At 40.5% G+C, this 21384-nt stretch overlaps 1 protein-coding gene across 1 annotated transcript in view; it reads left to right on the forward strand.

The window, feature by feature from the left end:
* The first annotated feature begins 4745 nt into the window (after window positions 1-4745).
* FRZB (frizzled related protein) overlaps window positions 4746-21384 on the forward strand; it is a 41500-nt gene continuing 24861 nt past the window's right edge. The window contains exon 1 of the mRNA XM_082262098.1: window positions 4746-5548. Within this exon, the coding sequence (XP_082118224.1) occupies window positions 5089-5548 (460 nt within the window). The 5' untranslated portion in view covers window positions 4746-5088. The remainder of the gene's footprint in view (window positions 5549-21384) is intronic.

Raw genomic sequence — 21384 nt, forward strand, 5'->3', positions numbered from 1 at the left:
ACACCTGTCAGGATTTTATTGCTGTCTGTGCTCCTGTAAAGGAGAGACACCCTCTCTATTTGTTCTGTGTACAATTACACAGTGAAAGTAAAAAAGTAAAAGTGAAAGTAAAAGAAAATCCCAAATTTTGGATTGTCCCCAAAAAAGTAATAAAGGCAAAATCTTCCAATGGGGACAGTAGTTCTGGTGCCATGGAAATCCCCAAGGAATTCCCTTAATTTGCAGGGATTTTCTCTCACTTCCTGTTTGGCAATGAGACAGGAAGTGAAGGAAAATCTCCACAATCGGACACAGAAGGTGAAAAAAAAATCTGACAGGGGTTATAACCCTCCCTTACTCTATCTAAAAGTTTTGCCTATAGTTCTACCTTAAATACCTTGAGAGCCTATTCTGATATACTGTATGTGTTGTGGTTTTCCATGCCCTACCACAACCAACCGCAGTGTATGTACCACACATACATTTTGATTGCCACCTCAACACATTTATACAGTAGTGTTACATTGGAGAAAATGAAGCAAGGCTGTTTTTGGCAGGCCATGCAAAACAACCTGGCTGTCTAAATGCAATGCATGTTAATGAACCCGAATGCCATGCTTATGTGTGAATTGGGTGACAATACCTGGAACACCACATACATTGCACAGACCTAAGGATGATAAGTTCTATAGTAATCACAAAACAGATGGATTGGTAAATCAATTCAAACAGAGGCAAGCATTACCAGCATATTAAAATGCTCAATGGGCTTAAAAAATACCAGTTCTCTTGGCAGAAAGAAACGCTCATATAGAGTGTTTTTTTTAACTGAGTTTAGACGAGTTTGAGAGAGTTTTGCAGCCAGAAAACTCCAATCAGAAACACAAACCAGAAGAGTTTTTTTTTGCCTCCTTATGTTGAGCTTAACATTTGCCTGTAATAGTCCTAATGTGCATGGACACATAGGATAAAAATGAGCTGCTTCTACAGGCAGAACACATAACTTCTGTAGTAGCAGCAATTTTTAAGCCAGTGTACATGGAGCCTTAGACCCTTTAATTTGTCATAAAGAAATTGCATTTTTTTTTGTAACAAATGAATGATTCCTATTGAGCATTTAGGTGTGCTGGGGACTCTTATTTTTACCAGGGTGACAACTCAGGAGCGCAGCTAGGGGACAGGGACAGAGCGTTGTCACCCTATAATAGGAAGTGCCTGAAGAAAGAGCTTTATGGCAGGATCACCAGTTATTATTTTATTAAAAGCTGTAGATTAAAAAATAAATAAAATGACTTTAAACTAGTGATTGACCGATTATCAGAAAAGCCGATATATATATATCGAGGGCCGATATGCACTTTCCCTGATACATCAGATTTGGCCATCAAGGTGGCCGATATTGCCGATATTTTGGAAAGAGCTTGTACCGGAGTGATGCCTGCAGCTAGAGGCATCACCACAGTACCGGCGTCCATAGCCGCTTGGCTGTCATTACAAGGAGCGGGAGACCCGGACAACCAGCCTGCACGGCCGCCGAAGACCCGATCATAGCCGCATTCGCCTCTGATCGGGTCTCCATGTAAAAACCCGGCAGTGATGTCATGACATCACTTCCAGGTACTCGACGCCAGATTAAAAAAATTACAGCATTCAAAACAGCCAAACTTGGCGTTTTGAATGCTTTTAAGTGCAGAGGAGGGGTTTGGGGTCTTTTAGACCCCCAGATCCCTCCACAAGAGTACCTGTCAACTGATAAAAAAGAAAACAACATTTTTTTTAGTTGTATGAAAATATTGGCCAATGTCAGCCGATATCGATATGCAATGGCCAAAATATCGGTATCGGCAATGAAAAACCGATATCGGTCGATCACTACTTTAAACAGTATATTAACACGTTAAAGTTTATATTTGATTTTAGTGATTAGATTATCCACCATACTTTAATTATGCATACATCATGGCATAAATGAATTATACAGTACTTGTGTATTTTCTTTCAATGCAGAAACACCAAGATGATCTAATAATTTTATAGATAAACACGGTTATAGTGAACAGCACTTTGCATTAAATGGGAAGAGTAAGAAGGTGAAATGTGTAATGAGTTATGTGCTGTGAACATCCTGATTACTGCTCCTCAACATTCACAATATAACAGAGGAAACTCCCTCGTCATATAAGATTACATTAATCAGACAGAGGTGACATAGCTTCACTCCGATACTGTGAAAATCTGGGGGAGGGGTAACCTCTATTCATCTGTGCCTGCTATGTGTAAAGACATTTAGGAATAATAGAACCTTTCCTATTCACAAAATAAGACAAAAGAACAAATGTAATTATATGTGGTCACCCTAGTACAATGGCTCAGCAATGACAACCATAGCTGTCCTTATCTTTCATCATTGCCATAATTCCAAATGAGATGGTGCTGACCGTAATGTAAGTAATTATTGCATTGATCATTATCATACCATGTTTACCATAAGGCCAGTGCATAGAGGGAATCTGTAATTTGCACTTTTAGAAGAAAACAGGCTTGCTTTGGGGAATATTCACTGCTATGAGTATGACTTTAGAATAAATGGAAATGCATCACCATGTGCCTCAACGCTCATCAACATGCACCGATGTGTATTGAGAAGCATGCCGACATTCAATACAAAGTGCATTGCAACGTGCTTTAAAAAATGCATAAAAGTACACATTATTGGGCATCGAACCACATTGACATCTGTTTTAATGTGTTTCCATTGATTGTAATTGGAAACATGTATAGGAGTGAAAAGGGATGTAATCTTAGCAAGACAAAAGTCTAAAAAATAATGAAAATAAGAGATTTATTGCTAAAAGAATGTGGAATACAATAAATGTTAAAATTATAAAAATACTGTAAAAGATGTATAAATGTGAACGAAATGATAAAATTATACATCCTAATATAAAAAAAAAAAAAAACCCTCCACTGATAAGTGACATTATGTGTTCACCAGAATCTCATTTAGCCCCGGTTCACACCGAAGGAGGATTTGAAATCATGCTACTTTAGCATTTTCAAAGCTGCAAACTGCCAGTCAGTGCAATTTCACGTGCAGCTTGTACCCCCAAAAGTGTCAAAAATGTCAGTCAAGGGTCCGATCTGTCTGCCGCAATGTTGCAGTCCCGCAAAAAAAAAAATCGCAGATCGCCGCCATTACTAGTAAAAAAAATAAACAATAAAAATGACAAATCTTTCCCGTAGATAGTAAACGTGATAACTTTTGCGCAAACCAATCAAAATACGCTTATTGTGATTTTTTTTTACCAAAAATATGTAGCAGAAAACAAATTGGCCTAAAATGTTAAAAAAATTTTGATTTTTAAATTTTTGTTTGGGAATGTTATATATCAGAATGAAAAAAATATTGCTTTTTTTAAAAAAATTGTCGCTCTTTTTTCAAAAATTAAAAATTGCACAGGCGATCAAATACCGCCAAAAGAAAGCTCTATTTGTGGGGAAAAAAAGGACATAAATTTAATTTGGGTACAAAGTCGCACGACCGCGCAATTTTCTGTTAAAATAACGCAGTGCCGAATCGCAAAATATAGCCTGGTCAGGAATAGGGTAAAATCTTCCGGTCTTAAAGCAGTTAAAAAAACGCTCATTGAGAATTTTTTGTCAAAGACATGTAGCTAAATACATTTTGGCCTAAATATATGACAAAAATTGAATATATTGGATATTTTTTAACTGTCAAAGTAGAAAATGTCAATTTTTTTGCAAAATGTTTGCTCTTTTTTTATTAATATCGCAAAAAATGAAAAGCGCAGAGGTGATCAAATACCACCAAAAGGAAGCTCTGTTTGTGGGAAAAAAAGGACGTAAATTTCATTTGGGTACAGGGTTGCACGACCGTGCAATTGTCAGTTAAATTCGCGCAGTGCCAAGTTGCAAAAAGTGGCCTGGACGTAAAGGAGGAAAATCCTCCGGTGGTAAAGTGGTTAAACCTTCTTTTGGGACAAATTGGGCAGAACTGGTTTGAAATTCTTTATGTGGATGGAAAATTTAGGAGAACAAGAGAATAGTGCTGTATTTGTCAGAAGTAGAGTTATTTCTGTGGCAAATAAAACACTAATCAGAAGTGATCCTTACCTAAATGGTAGGATTTCAATGTATATATACATATGTGAGATTAAGGTTTACAAACCATAGAGTATAGAAACAGCATAGTAACAATAGCATACAGTCTGTTGCAACTTCACAAACAAATATTGATGACATAGAAAACAATTGTGCTCTGTACACACCATACATGCGTAGCGGTGTGCAGAAAAACACAGCTCATTGGACTTGTGAGCTGCGCATGCAATACTTAAGTTTATCATATATATTTCTATATAAACTTTTAAGTACTTTTTTTTGTCATAGCCTATATTTGAATGTATTCTCACACAATGAACTTCCTATAGACAGGCGGAGGAGTGAAGTGATATAACCCAGGTACAATTGCCTGTGCTAACACCCTATGTTTAAAAAGCAAAGTAAAAGGCAGTAGCAAAGATTTCCTAATGGCTTTTAGTTTACAAAGGCTTATGCTGGTGCTGGAATAGCTGGGTACTGTTCTCCAAACACAGCCCTATGTGATTTCTGCTAATCCTTTCGGAAGTATAGGTGCAAGCTGAGTTTTGTAGGATTCCTAATGTACAGCAGGCGAAGCTCTAGACAGGGGAGGGCGGAGGGGAGGGGTTGTGTGCCCAGGGACAGTGCTGGACTCAAAAGGAGCCAGGCATTAGCTGCAATCGCATTTATTTCAAACTTCTGCTCCAGGAGAGGAGAACAACAGACACTTTCACTGCAGCTCTGCCTGCCTGGCCAAATGGATCTATTGTAATTTTTCCTTTAACTTTATTCTAGTGTTTGACCCTTGAGCTTTTTTTTTTTTTTTTTTTTTTTTTTAATACTACTTTGCTACTTTTATTGATATTTTGCTACTTTATCCAACTTGAATGTGAGTAGCCAGCAGTCACGTTTTTTTTGCTTCAAGGTACAACTTGCTTGTAAGGTTTTTAAAGAAGTTGTGGGATCACGTGAAGCTGTAAGTGACTTTTTTAAATATATATTAAGAAGATGTCCCCCTTAGGGAGTTTTGGTGTTGCCTTGGTCATGCTGGGGGTATTAGCTGCTTTGCCCAGAGCTCAAGGTGCGTCTTGTGAGCCGGTCAGGATTCCCATGTGCAAGACCATGCCATGGAACATGACCAAGATGCCCAACCACCTGCATCACAGCACCCAGGCTAATGCTGTCTTGGCAATTGAACAGTTTGAGGGCTTGCTGGAGACAAAATGCAGCCAGGACTTGCTCTTTTTTTTATGCGCCATGTACGCACCCATCTGCACCATTGATTTCCAGCATGAACCAATCAAGCCGTGTAAGTCAGTGTGCGAGAGAGCCAGGACTGGCTGTGAACCAATACTCATCAAGTATCGCCATAACTGGCCAGAAAGCCTGGCCTGTGAGGAACTACCAGTCTATGACAGAGGAGTCTGCATCTCTCCAGAGGCCATCATCACAGTGGAGCAAGGAACAGGTAGGACTGCTTTGTGTTATATCCCCACTGATTCAGAATGTCACTTATATTTAGTATGAAGGCCATATATAACCATTGTGGACTGACAACTGTTCGTTTCCACTGAGTGGTACGGTACGGTTCGGTTCAGTACGGTACGGTTCGGAGCGGTACACATTGCGTTTCCACTGCCAATAGTACCCTTTCATGATAGGCGTGGTGTAGCAGGAAAGCTGTGATAGACGATTCTCTGTCAACCAATCAAAGTTCTGCAGAGTGTAGCTCCACCCTGTTGGTACGGTACTAATGTGCTTGGTACCCCAACGAAAGGGTACCAAAAAGTGGTATGGTACGGTTCGGAATTAGGGTACCATTCATAATGGAAACGGCATAAATAGCGTACCGTACCGTACCGAACCGAACCAGAAAGCTCAGTGGAAACGAGCCATTAGATCTTATGGTCCTCAAATTAAATCAGTAATTGAGAAGAGCCAGCTATAGTTATTGACCCTGGATATCTGCTGAATTATTTTCAGTGCCTGTGAAGTTAAAGGATTGTTCCTTTTTGATATGAATAAAGAAAAGAATGAAGATCAATGATCAGAGATGTTCCAGCATGCTGTAAAATCTTTTCATCCAAAGCCATGCTTGGTCTTGCTTCATTCCATGCACAAGATTGTCACAGTGTATGCTCCTAATGGATGCATTGCTTGTGGATGTTGCTTAGGTTAGGGTAAAAAATGTATTCAGTGCTAAGTATTAAAAGAAAATCCTGAAATGTTTTCTTTCATTAGGCATAATTTAAACAATCAGTCAGGTAACCATGCACAAAAGAAATGGTTTTATACAAAGAGAAACCAAGTGAGGTTGTTGCCCACACAAGCCAGATTATGTAATCTGGTGTTTAGGCAACATTAAATTGTTGGCAATAGTAACTAATCAGGTTTCATTGAAAGATTGAAAGAAATATACAATCTGGTGTTTATGGACAACATCATCACTTTGCTCTAGTTTTCATAAATCAGTGTGTGTGTTTAATGAAACGCTACACAATATTACAACTTTCCAAAGTGAATCGCTTTCACATTATATATGACAACTCATTAAGACATTTTCAAATAAGTGATTTTGATTATAGCAAACCAACTCTGTCATATGTATCTATACCTGTGAGCACCTCTACACAGAAACTGCACTGACGTTCATCAGAGAGAAGATTTGTGAAACAGGTGTCAAAATCTGAAAGTGGATTTTAAGTGCAACTCATACCTCCGTTATCTATATAGGTAGTCACATGAATGCCTGCAGACATCCAATGGTTAATGAGTTATTACCAATATGGAGATCTCATAAATAATTTGGATGCTCTGCATACAATCTACCGGTTATTTGGAAACCGTAAAATGAATCTGGCAGTTCCCTATACAACGAACACCAGTAAATTAAGAAAAAAATTAACGCAATGTATGGGTAAATATATAATGCATTATGTAAGTTTCATAATATTCTAAGGACTGAAGACTTCTGAGATAAAGGTAGTAGTTTGGGGTGAGCATTGTATTAGAGACAGCTGAATCCAAGAGAAATGTTGCCACTTGCCACTGGTGGGCCTATTTTCTTTCACTACAATGGCTGAGTAGCAAAGTCGCTCTTACGTTTCTTCTGGATACATCTCCAAATATACCTTTTCCTGGATACGTTTGCAAATATACCTGAGAATATTGGTTGTAGATTGATGAATGAATTGTCTTGCATGCTAAAGCCTAAAGTGTATCTAAAGCCAAACATTTTGGATGGATTGGGGAGGGAATAGGACCCCTGGCAAGTTTTTATTGCTCTGCGTGTCCCTGCTGGGGGGGACTTACTCTTTCTATTTGTCCTGGTAACTATCCTCACTAGGACTGGAAATGAGCATAAACTCAAAATTTGGAATTGTACTGGAGAGAAGAACAGAAGAGAAATCTTCCAATTTGGGCACTTGTTCCAAAGACAACTGTCTAAGCCTAATTCACACTTGACCTTGACCATGTTTGTGTGATTTTGGGGAGTTCATGTTTTTGCATATTTTTACACGATTTTCAGACTTGAGCATTTCTGTTTTAGCCAATAGAAAGCTAGTTACTAAAAAGAGATGATGATTGTTGGGTACAAAAGCATGTAAAATTAAGTCTATTGGGGCCAAAAACACATGATCACGTGTCAAAGGTGCCCTTTTCAGGGCACTGAGTGACAGCACAATGCTCAGATGTGAAAGGACACAATAAAATAACATGGAAATCTGCTGTCGGGCATTGAAGCATATCAAACTGCTCAGTTGTGACGAGAGAGCATCTCCTTGTTGTGTTAATATAAAAAAAAAAAAAATGCAGGACTTTCCCCAATGGTACTCCAATGGTAAAAACAAAATGTAACAGGGTTTTTTTTTATTCTCTACTCTATCCAAAACAAAATCACATTTTGGCTTTAGATAGACTTTAGGTAGTCATAGATGTTAGATGACAGTCTCCTGATCTGTCTATTTTTGGCCAGATCTGGTAATGATCTAGTCTCTATGGTCAGAGCTCTAAGAGCTCAACGTCTAAATGACCATTCTCAAGGAAAAAAAAGATTAGTAAGGTTAGAAAAGCTTGCCCAATTACTATTTTTTGTATCCCATGCAGGAAACATCTAGGTCCTCTTTTTCCTCCACTGCCGTAAAACTGTAACCAGAGTGACCCTGTATAGCAGAGTAACTGGCCCCGGAAAGATTGTGCCATAAAGGCAGAGTGTGGACATGTCCAACTGTACTTTAATGTCTATGGTCTGCTTTACCATTCCTTTCCTTATGCTGACTCATGTATAAACCAAGCTACATCTGTGTCCAAGAGCCTTTATAATCTCTGTCATCTGTCTTCAATATATCTGTCATAACTTTCCAGGTTATAGAGATCTTTGACATTACAGATTGCAGAGTTGTTTCCCTTTTGCCTGACATGAGTTTATATACTGGGCAAGTACATTTTCAATGAAGACAAAATGCAGACAGGAATATTTCCCCACCTAGGTCACCTTGTCATTCACCAAGCTAATGTTAATTCATTGAATATATACAGTGTTTATTTAAGGATATACTTATTCAATGTAAATTTTTTAGCTTCAGAATCGCTCTACATGGGTAACCTTGCTACAGCTCAGCATATCACTCATATGAAATGTGACAGGTGATGTTTCTGTAGCATGGCACAGACTCCAGTGATTGATTGACTATAATAATGTCACATCTAGTTGATGCGTCAGTCCTTAAGACGCCTACATGACACAGGAAAATGATCTGCAGTTCATGATATAAATATTGCAAACAAAAAACACAAAAAAAGGGCGCACCGACCTAGCGCATTATCCTCAATAATGGCTTTATTATTGTAACATAAAAAATGGCTACTCACAAACGCAGATGAAATCAATCATATCGGACTCAGAAAATTGAGTGTCAGAAGTAGTGCATACGAATGTCCATTGTCCTATTAGGATGACGGCTGACGCGTTTGGAGGCATGAGCCTCTTCCTCAGAGCCAGCTGGCTGTTATGCAAACCTGTGAGTAGAACATGATACAGTGGCTCTGAGGAAGAGGTGCGTGCCTTGAAACGTGTCAGCCGTCATCCTAATAGGACAATGGACATTCGTATGGACTACTTCTGACACTCAATTTTCTGAGTTCGATATGATTGATTTAATCTGCGTTTGTGAGTAGCCATTTTTTATGTTACAATAATAAAGCCATTATTGAGGATAATGCGCTAGGTCGGTGCGCCCTTTTTTTGTGTTTTTTGTTTGCAGTACTGTTGGACTGCCCCAGTCCTTTAGGGCAGCAAGACCATAGCCATCCGAGACGCCTTTTGCAAAGTCCTGTGGGAAGAGCAGTCAGAGAGCCTTGTTTTCTGAGCGCAGGAGAAAGGTGGTTCTTTCACCTTCTTTTGTTTGGAGATGATATAAATATGGATGAGGACATTTGATCCCCATATTCAGTGGCTAGATCTCTGAGTACTGTACATGCTTATTTGCAGAACATCTCAGGCATGTGACTGATAGCATATACTGACCATTATGGATTTTATATTTTCTATTGTGTTTTTTTAATCACAGGTATTTTGTGAGCTCCAGGCAGCTTCTACATAGCTAACTACCATGATCACCATTATAACCTTTAGGCCGGGTTCACACATGCTGCGACCACGGCTCACTGCATGGGATCCATTGTGTTCCTGTTCACTGTTTCAGGTGCGAATCAGGTCTGAATTTTTGGCTTGATTCGCCACTGAAACAGACCAGAAGACACACTTTACCCTTCTGCGGTTTAGACCGCGGCCACACCAGAGTTGTGTGAACTGGCTCCATTGAGAGCCAGTCAAACTCTCCTGTCATGTGAATTGGATACGGGGAAACGCACATCCAATTCGCATCAGTTTGAACCCAGCCTCAATGTGGGTTTTTTCAGTTTGCATGTGTAACTAGGCCTCAACACAGAAAAAGTACATGCACATTTTTTGGACAAGGCAGTGTACCACATACACATACATGCCTTGTGGTATGCTGAAGTGTTGGTGCTGGTTGGTTAACACATGCATACAGCCATGGCCAAAAATATTGTCACTCCTGCATTTCTATCACATAATGCACCACTTTGAGCAGAAAATTGTTGCAATTACAAATGTTTAGGCATTCACATGTTTATTTATTTTGTTTGTATTGGTATGACACAAAAAAGTGGAGAAACAGAAGCCCAAATCTGACATATTCCACGCCAAAGTCTAAAAATTGTCTAGACAAAATTATTAGCACCCTTAATTTAATATTTGGTAGCACACCCTTTGGAAAAATAACTGAAATCAATCACTTCCTGTAACCATCAATGAGTTTCTTACACCTCTCTACTGGAATTTTGGACCACTCTTCCTTTGCTAACTGCTCCAGATTTTAAGGGTTCCCTTTCCCAACTGCTGCTTTGGGATCTATCCACAGGTGCTCTATGGGGATTTAGATCAGGGACTAATTGCTGGCTAGTTTAGTACTCTCTAGTGCTTTGTCTTAAACCATTTCTGAGTGCTTTTTGATGTCTGCTTTGGGTCATTGGGTCATTGTCCTGCTGTAAGACCCATGACCTCTGAGGGAGACCTAACTTTATGATACTAGGCCCTATCTTTGCACCCCAGGATTCCTTAGTAATCTTCAGATTTCCTAATGCCATGCACATGGTCAAGACATTCAGTGTCTGAAGCAGCAAAGCAACCCCAAAACATCAGTGAACCTCCACCATGTTTGACTGTAGGGACTGTATTCTTTTATTTAACCACTTGCCGACCGTAGGTCTACGTCGGTCGCCTGGTGGCAGCTAGGGGGCAAGCACGCGCTGCTGGCAGTGCGCTCCTGCTCCCGATCATCAGTGGGGAAGCCAAAGCAGCGGGCAGGTGGCTCCGATTGCCGCCTGACACCCGCGATCATTCCTCACTGAGAGAGAAGAACGGTCAGCTGTTGTAAACACAGCTGACTGTTCTTCTCCCTGGAATGATCATAGAGCCCCTGTGATCCGTCTATATAGGATTACAGGTCTCTATGGTCATTCCACAAGCCACGCCCCCCACAGTTAGAAACACGCTCCTAGGTACACATTTAACCCCTTGATCACCTATACTGTTAACCCCTTACCTGCCAGTGTCATTATTACAGTAGCAGTGAATATTTTTAGCACTGATTACTGAAGTAATACCACTGGTCCCCCCAAAAGTGTCAAAACTGTCAGTCAGGGGTCCGATCTGTCTGCTGCAATGTCGCAGTCCCGCAAAAAATCGCAGATCACTGCCATTACTAGTAAAAAAAAAAAAACAATAAAAATACATAAATCTTTCCCGTAGTTAGTAGTTGCAATAACTGTTGCGCAAACCAATCAAAATACGCTTATTGCGATTTTTTTTTTACCAAAAATATGTAGCAGAAAACAAATTGGCCTAAAATGTTAAAAAATGTTGATTTTTAAATTTTTTTTTTTGGGAATCTCATATAGAAGAATGTGAAAAATATAGTTTTTTTTCAGAATTGTCGCTATTTTTTTGTTTATAGGGCAAAAACTAAAAATCGCACAGGTGATCAAATACCACCAAAAGAAAGCTCTATTTGTGGGAAAAAAAAGGACCTAAATTTCGTTTGGGTACAGCATTGCATGACCGTGCAGTTGTCAGTTAAAGTCAAGCAGTGCCAAGTTGAAAAAAGTGGCCAGGTCATTAAGGGGTCAAATTCTTCCGGTCTTAAAGTGGTTAAAGGCCTAATTTCTTTTTCTGAAAACAGTAGAATGATGGGCTTTACCAAAAAGCTGTAATTTAGTTTTGTCTGTCTACAGTACATTCTCCCAAAAGGATTTTGGCTTCCTCAGGTAAGTTGTGGCAAACTCCAATCTGGCTTTTTTATGTAAGCAGTGGGGTCCTCCTAGGTCTCCTACCATATCGTCCATTTTCATTCAGATGGCAACGTAAAGTGCGAGCTGACACTTGTACCCTGTGCCTGAAAGTCAGCTTGAATTTGTCTGGAAGTTGCTTGAGGTTCTTTATCCACTATTGGACAATCCTTTCATTGCAATCTTTGATCAATTTTTCTCTTCTGTCCATGGCCAAGGAGATTAGCTACAGTGCCATGGGCTGTAAACTTCTTGACAATGTTGCGCACAGTGAACACAGTAAGGGTCCTTTCACACGGAGCGGATCGTTTTTTGATCTGCTCCGGCACTTTTTTTTTACGGACACGGGTGAAATTTTGTCCAGTCCATTTTTGGAGTTTTGTGTGGAATGTGTCAGATTTGGCTTTTTAATTCTCCACTTTGTCATACCAATACAAACAATGGAAATAAACATGAGAATGCCTAAACATTTGTATTGCAACAATTTTTGGGTGAAGTGGTGCATTATCTGACAGAAATGCAGGGGTGCAAAATATTTGTATACATATATATAAATATATATATATATACATATAACAGCTTCAACTCTTCTGAGAAAGCTGTCCACAAGATATAGGAGTGTGTCTATGGGAGTGTTTGACCATTCTTCCAGAAACGCATTTGTGAGGTCAGGCTCTGATGTTGGAAGTGAAGGCCTGGCTCACAGTTTCCACTGTAATTCTATCGGGTTGAGATCAGGACTCTGTGAAGGCCAGTCATGTTCCTCCATCCCAAACTCGCTCATCCATGTCTTTATGGACCTTGCTTTGTGCACTGGTCAAAATTATTTGGTTGGGGGGGGGGGGGAATTATGGTGTGGGGTTGCTTTTCAGGAGTTGGGCTTGGCCCCTTAGTTCCAGTGAGGAGAACTCTTAAATTCCATACCAAGACATTTTTCATGCTCCCAAATTGCCCCTTAGGGATGGCCCCTTCCTGTTCCCAACTGCTCATCAGTGCACAAAGCAAGGAACAGAATATATTTTGGACTAAAGGTATGAAGAAATGTATTTATTTATTTATTTTCAATCTTTTAAAAGAGCTTTTTTTCATTTTTTTGCCTTTTTTTCTTTATATATTAAAAAAAAAAAGCAGTAATTAAATAACACCAAAAGAAAGGCGTATCTGAGTAATTATCATTCAAAGTGTGACAGTGCATAAAAATGAAAAATTACCTGGACTGTAAGGGGGTAAAAAAGTCTGGTCTTGAAGTAGTTAAATATGTCACTGATAAGAGGATAGAGCCTCCTTATGGCATCCTTCTCTGGTAGGATTGGCTCTGCAGCCTTTGGAGATGAACACTTGTTTGGACCATTCTTTAAAGTTTTCATCCAGAAGGTGACTGTGCACACTCTAACCCCTAAAGAATAAGGCAAACATGACAGGTCTGGTGATGTCTCCGGAACAGATGAAGGTACTGCTTCCAGTCTCTTTGAGTCACGGTGAAATCCCTGAGGTCATTGCAAAGTCCCTTGATTTGAGCATACAAAAAGGTAATAGTGAAGATGGTAGCACTATTCAATGCTGCCCCCTTTGTCCAGTTTCACTCCAGAGCTCTGCAGCTCAATATTTTGTCGGTGTGAGACAAACATCAGGAGTCTTTGATTCTTCCAATGTAGCCTTTTGAGCTGGGGAGCTATTCTGAAGAACCTCATGGCTCAGGGGCTATGGTTGTTAAAGGAGCAGAAATTGCTGATCAATATCCTGGAACTTCAAGTGGTTTGGCTCACTCTCCTACACTAGTTTGTCTACCTTCGGGGTCTCCCCATCAATGTCAGACAATATCAACTATCTGTATCAGTTCAGTTATGCAAATCTTATGCGGTTCTGATGCCTTCCAGAACGCATAGATTTGCATGTCAATTGAAAACACATTACTTCCTATCCCATGAAGGCAGTTCACACAGATGCAATGAGATTCTGGTGTGGGTAAAGAAAAGGGTTCTGTGTGAGTTTAGTGTAGAGCAGTGCGATTTTAAGGTCTATACCATGTGAGAATCACATCTAAAAAGCACAAATCGCACTGCAAAGTATCACACTGATACTCCAAATTGCATGTAAAAATCACACCACATTGCACCGCATCAGTGTGAACCCAGGCTTAAGTAGGGATAAGAAGTCATGTTGCTCAGGAGATTGCAGGCCTGATCTTGTCTTGGAGAGAGCCTCATGTTCTGGCGTGCACATTTCTGAGATGTAAAATTGGCAGGTGAACTTTCCAGGCCATCAGTAGCTGAATCTGGGCCCTTCACCTAGAGTTTTTTGCAGAGATTTGTCTGCATTGGGGGACTTTGAAAGTGGATCTCTTGGCATCCAGTTTCAACAATACCCTGGACAGGTTTGTAACCTAAATCAAGGATCCACTGGTGTTTGCGGTGACTGGATTGGTGACTCTGTGGGATCAGTTTTCCCTGATTTATGCTTTCCCTCTACTTCAGCTTCTTCTTTTTGCAAGGTAAAGGCAGAGGGCATTCCATTGATATTGCTCACACTGGTTTGGACAGGAAGAACTTAGTATGCTGACATTTTAAAATTTCTTGCTGTGGGCTCTTCTAGATTGTCCTTATTTGCTGTAGATGAATCCAATCTTCCTGTTGAAACCCAAGTCCTGAAGGACAGATACAGTATGTTTCTGAAACGGTAAACCCTACCCTCCTCAAGGCTAGAAAGTCAACCTCCTGGAAGGTGTATCATCATTTATGGAAAGCTTTTTTTGACTGGCGTGAGGCTCGTTCAAGTTTCATTCTCAACAGCATGTTGTGAAATGCATTTTTGCTTTTCTCCAGTCTGGTGTGGAGATGCCTCAGGCTTTAAGTACCATCAAGGGACAGACATTGACCTTGTCTGTTTTGCTTCAAAGACCTATCACTTTGTTGCTTGATTAAAGCCTTTTTTTCAAGGTATCACATGGAAGGTTCCACCTGCGACCCCCCCCCCCCCCCCACTTACATGGAACCTTCACCTGGTCTTGTCTGTTTTGCAGATTTCTCCCTTTGAACCTCTTCAAGAGATAGCAACCATTTGTGTTGCAAGTTTGAAAATGACTTGCTTAGCTATTGCTAGACTTGCCAGGCTTCTCGAGTTTTTTTGCAAAAATTGCAGCAAATTTGCATTGCATGAGTCCAGATCAACTTTCTTAGCAAACATTCTGCAAGTTCTGGTTCAGTTATGTTGTGCAATAGTCATCCAACCACAGTGGTCACTGTTGTTGAATTTGCTGTAGTCTTGCAGTGCTCTTGCTGTAGAGTCACCACTGCAACTTTGCTCTTGCTAGAGACTTGCCACGTAAATTTGCTACAAATTGGTAAAGTGTCAACTAGAACTTGTGGTTCAAGTGCTCTGCAAGTGTACAACTTGCTAGTGAAAATGTACAGCAAGTTAACAGACTTACAATTCAACACTACCACAAATTTGTGGCAAGTTATCCTTGCTCTCTGGACTAGTCACTGCTTACGCACAAGATTGTCTTTTTAGTGGCTATTATCTCAGCTTGCAGGGTCTTGGTGTGTGCTGCATTTTCCTGCAAGGAACCTTGCTTTTTTCTTTTATCAGGATAAGGTAGTGTTGAAGTTTCAGTCCTCTTGCCTACCTAAAGCTAAATACAATTGAACTGAATATCAGCCAATATTTGCCAGTTCAACAGGAATCGCTGGACATTTGGTCAGTGTGTACAGCTGTCCTTTACGACAGAAGCCAGTTTGATGACTGGCTTTTGTCGAAGGGACATGCTGGAAAACCAGCATCTGATCAGTGCTGGCAACCGATGGCTGCCATCTCTGATGAGTGTATTCTGGTGGGAGAAGGGCAGTCCCCTGTCAGAACACAAAGTCACAGCAGGGGAGATTGCCACACCAACATCTCTTAGTTAGTATGGCGATCTCTTTGGGTTTTTTTCCATGTAGACTGCTGGGTGGAATGAAAAAAAACCTTTATGTGTGTACCCAGCCTAAGGTGGTTCCTTTGTTCCATTTGAGTCAGGGCATTATCTTGTTATCTTTTTGTCCTAATCCTAAACATGCTAATGAAAAAGATGCTACACTTTTTGGATTTTGTCCTTGCTGTTTGAGTTTATTTAAGGTCTATGCTTTATTTCAAGAGTCTGATTCCCTCTTCGTTATGCCTGAGGATCCTCATAAGGGTCAGGTTGATTCTCGAACCATTTTTTCTTGGTGGATTTACCAGCTCATTTTAAGGCGTAGTGTATCAAGGGCAAGGTTCTTCCTTTTCTAGTTAAGGACTATCCCGCCAAGAGTGTAAGTGCTTCCTGAACGATTTAGCATGGAGCTTTTTTTGTTCACGTTTGTAAAACTGGTACCTGGTTTTCTCTTCACATGTTTTCTTTGTTCTACCAAGTAGATGGCCATGGACAGAAGGTCTTACAGGCGGCCTTGTAGTGAGGTCCCTCCTTTCTTCTTCAGGCATGTTGCTGATGCCTCATGTCTATGGGACATCCCAGGTATTCATGAATATCAAGCCATCTGTGCTCTGTGATGTAAGATTAATACATTTGGATTTTGGATTTACCTGTAAAATCCTTTTCCAAGAATTCATGACAGGATACAGGCATCCCTGCCCTCTTTCTGTGTCCCTACTTGCTACAAAACTGAGGCTTAGCTTTGCTGGGAAAGGTTATGCCTGAAGATTCATGGCCAGTGTCTACTCACTAGAAGTGGCAGCATAACCCAGGTAGTATATATCAAGTCCTCTGTGTCCTGAGGTGTACTCCAATAAAATGATTTTAAAGGTAAATCAAAAATCCCAATATGTAATCTGTTTAATTAGATGTTTTCCTGAAAATCAGCTTTGATTGAAATCTTCTTATCCTTTTATGGAAACGATAAAACTATCAAATAATTTAAATGATTTACCAGTACAGTACAGTGAAGAGCTCAAGAGATTCTCAGAATCAAATAGACAATCCACAGAAAGATCAAAGTTACTTGGTTTGATGCTGAATGCGGGACTACAAATGTGTTTCTAGATAAGAGGCCAAACTCCATTGTAAGAAGTATCTTAGAATATATTTTATTCACTGATCTATATTGCATTTGATTCTTTATTTTGGGTTAATTAATATGATTACCTGTATTCAAGTTGTACATTTTTGGTGCTTTACAGATAATTTTGCACCTTTTACATTATTGACCTTCCCCGGTGAGGCTGAGAATCACCACAATAGGCATACGGCCAATACTTTAGGCCAATTTAGGCCCCCTTCACACTAGCGCCTGTTCATTTTTAAGGCGGACACGTCAAAATTCAATCCTTTTCGCTAAATACAGATGGCTTTTAAAAAAGTGAAGTTTACAACAGCTTAAAGCTAAACTCCAGGCAAACAATTAACTACATCTAACAACCCAAAGGAATTCTATGCAGCCAACTGTGTGATCCTGGGGTACCTGGGCCACAAAACACCCCTAACTTGCTTCATAAAGGCGAAAGTCCTCTCACTTTGCTATCTCCATCTACCAGTATGATTCCTTACAGCAGGGCCGCTGATAAGGCAGTACAGCCATTCCTGTTGTACCTGGCATGGCCCTTTCAGCTTAGCAGGGGGACCCTGGAACATTTACACTTTATTTCTGCAAAATAACAAACAGGGCTTTCTACAGCCCTGTAGGAGCAGAAATCTCGATATGATCAGATGCTTTGAAGGCTATAGGAGAGATTTGGGGGTCTAATAGACCCCAGATCTCCCCATATAGAGGACCTGTCATGTCTCATTCTATTACATGTTCAAAGCCAGGGCAGGGGAGGGGCCAAGAGTGAAGTTAAGGGCCGGTCAAAGGGCCCCAAAAGGTAGGCTGTACGGGGCCCCATGATTTCTAACAGCAGCCCTGCTTTACAGTACATATGCATGCTACAGAGCCTGCTGGAATCCTAGTGAGTCCACTCCCTCTAATGTGGCCCCTCCCTCTTCTAGTCTGATTTCTGCTGTACTGGGGAGTACAGCAGGCTGATATTTAGACAAACTAGCTGCGATCAAAAATACATTCAGTGCTTGCATGTTAAGTGTATGTCCAGCCAAAACATTTTTTTAGGTCTTGGATAGAGTGGGGAAGGCTTAGAAACCTTGTCTTGTTTTCACTCGTATCTGGGACTTTATAAGAGACAGTTGTTTCATCAGACAGGAGTTTAGGGAATCTCTACTATCAACAAAAATTCCCCCCATTTCCTATCCAGCAAAACGTTTGTTCCCATAGCTGCAAATGAGGGGATATCTCTCTAATGAAGCCCTGGATGGCAGGAAAAGATTGATAGGGTTGTAAGCCTTCATCACATTTTAATTTGAAAGGAATAGATAATTGCAGTAATTGGTGTGCCTGGAATACAACTTTTCAGAGGTTTTCTGCATTTCCGCATTACCCCTCTGATAGGTAGCGCTCTTAGACCCCCCTAAGCAGCTTTTTTAGCAGCGCTGCTAAACTTGTCCAAGGTTACCACTGTCTTGACCTCTTTGGTTTTCTTGATCTTCCCTGTGAAATCTATTGTTATTTTAAAAGAGTCCAGATTAAAGCCTAAGTGCAGCCAAAATAAAAAACACAAAAATCAGCAAAAGGGACATAATTTACAGTTAGTAAAATGTTTCCCTTGTGCTGATGCCTCTTCTGTTTGGTACAATACTCCTCCATTGATGCCCCCCACCTTCCCACCCCTGCTGCCATTATTTTCCGGTGTGGTGGGGGTTAATAGAACTGGGGGTGCTGTCACAGGTTCTCATTAAGCATTCCTGACTAAGCCTGCCATTTCTGCCCAGTGCCTCCATTCATCGCAGCTGTACTACAGCTTCTATGAATGAAAAGCAGTCTATGAATGGAAGGGGAGGACATTTTAATCTTCTGTCAATCCCCATTCATGGATCCTGTTTCATTCATAGATGCTGTAGTATGGTTTCTATGAATAGAGAAGCTGGGCAGAAGGGGAGGGCAGAGTCAGGCACTCTTAATAAGAGCCTGTGACAGCACCCACAGTTCTATTAAACCCCACCACACTGGAATATTTCAGCAGCAGGGTGGAGGTCTGGCATTGATAGAGGAAGATTGCACCTAACAGAAGAGGCATCAGCAGAAGGGACACATCCTACTGCCTGTAAGTTATGTCCATTGAGCTGATTTTTGTTTTTTTATTTAATTTTGGCTGCACTTAGGGTTTAAATGTATAAAATACAGCCTGTTATTTTATCTGTTGTGTCATTTTTTTAATTTAATCATTAAGGCACTATTCATAATTTTGTGTTTTAGAGTATAATAATGATTTTGTTCCATGAAATTCTGTCTTATAGGAAGATTTTTTTGTCCAATTTCTTAATTATGTAGGATACAAGATATTTATAAAGAACACTAAGAATAATAGTTTGGTGTTCTGTTTGGTTGTAATGAACAAATATGGCTGCCCCTATATAGTGATCACAGTTTTATGAGGGTTAGAAATACAAAATAAAGGGAGACAGTACAGTTACAATACAATTTGAGGCAAGAGGGTTAGGAGGTCACTGTACGTAAGAGCTTGCTACCTGGAATAGACATGTAAAGACATGTGTGTGCCTTTAACTACTTGGCTTGTATGGAGCCTGAGCAGTGTCTCCATCCTCCAGCATATATGTACAGTATCTCACAAAAGTGAGTACACCACTTACATTTTTGTAACTATTTTATTATATCTTTTCATGTGACAACACTGAAGAAATTACACGTTGCAACAATGTAGTGAGTGTACAGCTTGTATAACAGTGTAAATTTGCTGTCCCCTCAAAAAAAACTCAACACACAGCTATTAATGTCTAAAAACCTTTGGCAACAAAAGTAAGTGAAAATGTCCAAATTGGGCCCAATTAGCCATTTTCCCTCCCCGGTGTCATGTGACTCCTTAGTCTTACAAGGTCTCAGGTGTAAATGGGGAGCAGATGTGTTAAATTTGGTTTTATCACTCTCACTCTCTCATACATGGCACCTCACTGCCAAGAACTCTCCGAGGATCTGAAAAAAAGAATCGTTGCTTTACATAAAGATGGCCTAGGCTATAAGAAAGAGTGCCAAGACCCTAAAACTAAGCTTCAGCACGATGGCCAAGATCATACAGCGGTTTAACAGGAGAGGTTCCACTCAGAACAGGCCTTGCCATGATCAACCAAAAAAGTTGAGTGCACTTGCTCAGCGTCATATCCAGAGGTTGTCTTTGGGAAATAGCTGTATGAGTTCTGCCAGCATTGCTGCAGAGGTTGAAGGGGTGGGGGGTCAGCCTGTCAGTGATCAGACCATACGCCGCACACTGCATCAAATTGGTCTGCATGGCTGTCGTCCCAGAAGGAAGCCTCTTCTAAAAATGATGCACAAGAAAGCCCGTTTGCTGAAAGCCCATTTCCTAAAGACAAGTAGCCTAAGGGCATGGATTACTGGAACCATGTCCTGTGGTCTGATGAGACCAAAGTAAACTTATTTGGTTCAGATGGTGTCTGCAGCCAGGTGAGGAGTACAAAGACAAGTGTGTCTTGCCTACAGTCAAGCATGATGGTGGGAGTGTCATGGTCTAGGGCTGCATGAGTTCTGCCGGCACTGGGGAGCTACAATTCATTGAGGGAACCATGAATGCCATCATGTACTTTGACATACTGAACCAGAGCATGATCCCCTCCCTTCAGAGACTGGGCTGCAGGGCAGTATTCCAACATGATAATGACCCCAAACACACGTTCAAGACGACCGCTGCCTTGCTAAAGAGGCTGAGGGTAAGGGTGATGGACTGGCCAAGCATGTCTCCAGACCTAAACCCTATTAAACATCTGTGGGGCATCCTCAAACGGAAGGTGGAGGACCTCAAGGTCTCTAACATCCACCAGGTCTGTGATGTCGTCATGAAGGAGTTGAAGAGGATCCCAGTGGCAACCTGTGAAGCTTTGGTGAACTCCATGCCCAAGAGGGTTAAGACAGTGCTTGAAAATAATGGTGGCTACACAAAATATTGACACTTTGGGCCCAATTTGTACATTTTCACTAAGGGGTTTACTCACTTTTGTTGCCAGCAGCTTAGACATTAATGACTGTGTGTTAAGTTGTTTTGAGGGGACAGCAAATGTACACTGTTATACAAGCTGTACACTCACTACTTTACATTGTAGCAAAGTGTCATTTCTTCAGTGTTGTCATATGAAAAGATATAAAAAGTATTTACAAAAATGAGAGGGGTGTACTCACTTTTGTGAGATACTGTATATTAATATGTATGTATTATGCATTGGTATTATCCACACTGACATTTAAAAATCGATTCCCAGCAATACTTAACTGCAGGCAAATGTAAAAAACAAAATTGTCACCTTGAAGGGGTTAAAAAAAGCAGCTCTGACTGCAATACTCCCTGTCATCTGCAGTAATTATTTTACACCATTAGGTTTCTCCA

This window comes from Pelophylax lessonae (assembly GCF_965119305.1).
Source record: "Pelophylax lessonae genome assembly, chromosome: 6".
Lineage (NCBI taxonomy): Eukaryota > Metazoa > Chordata > Amphibia > Anura > Ranidae > Pelophylax > Pelophylax lessonae.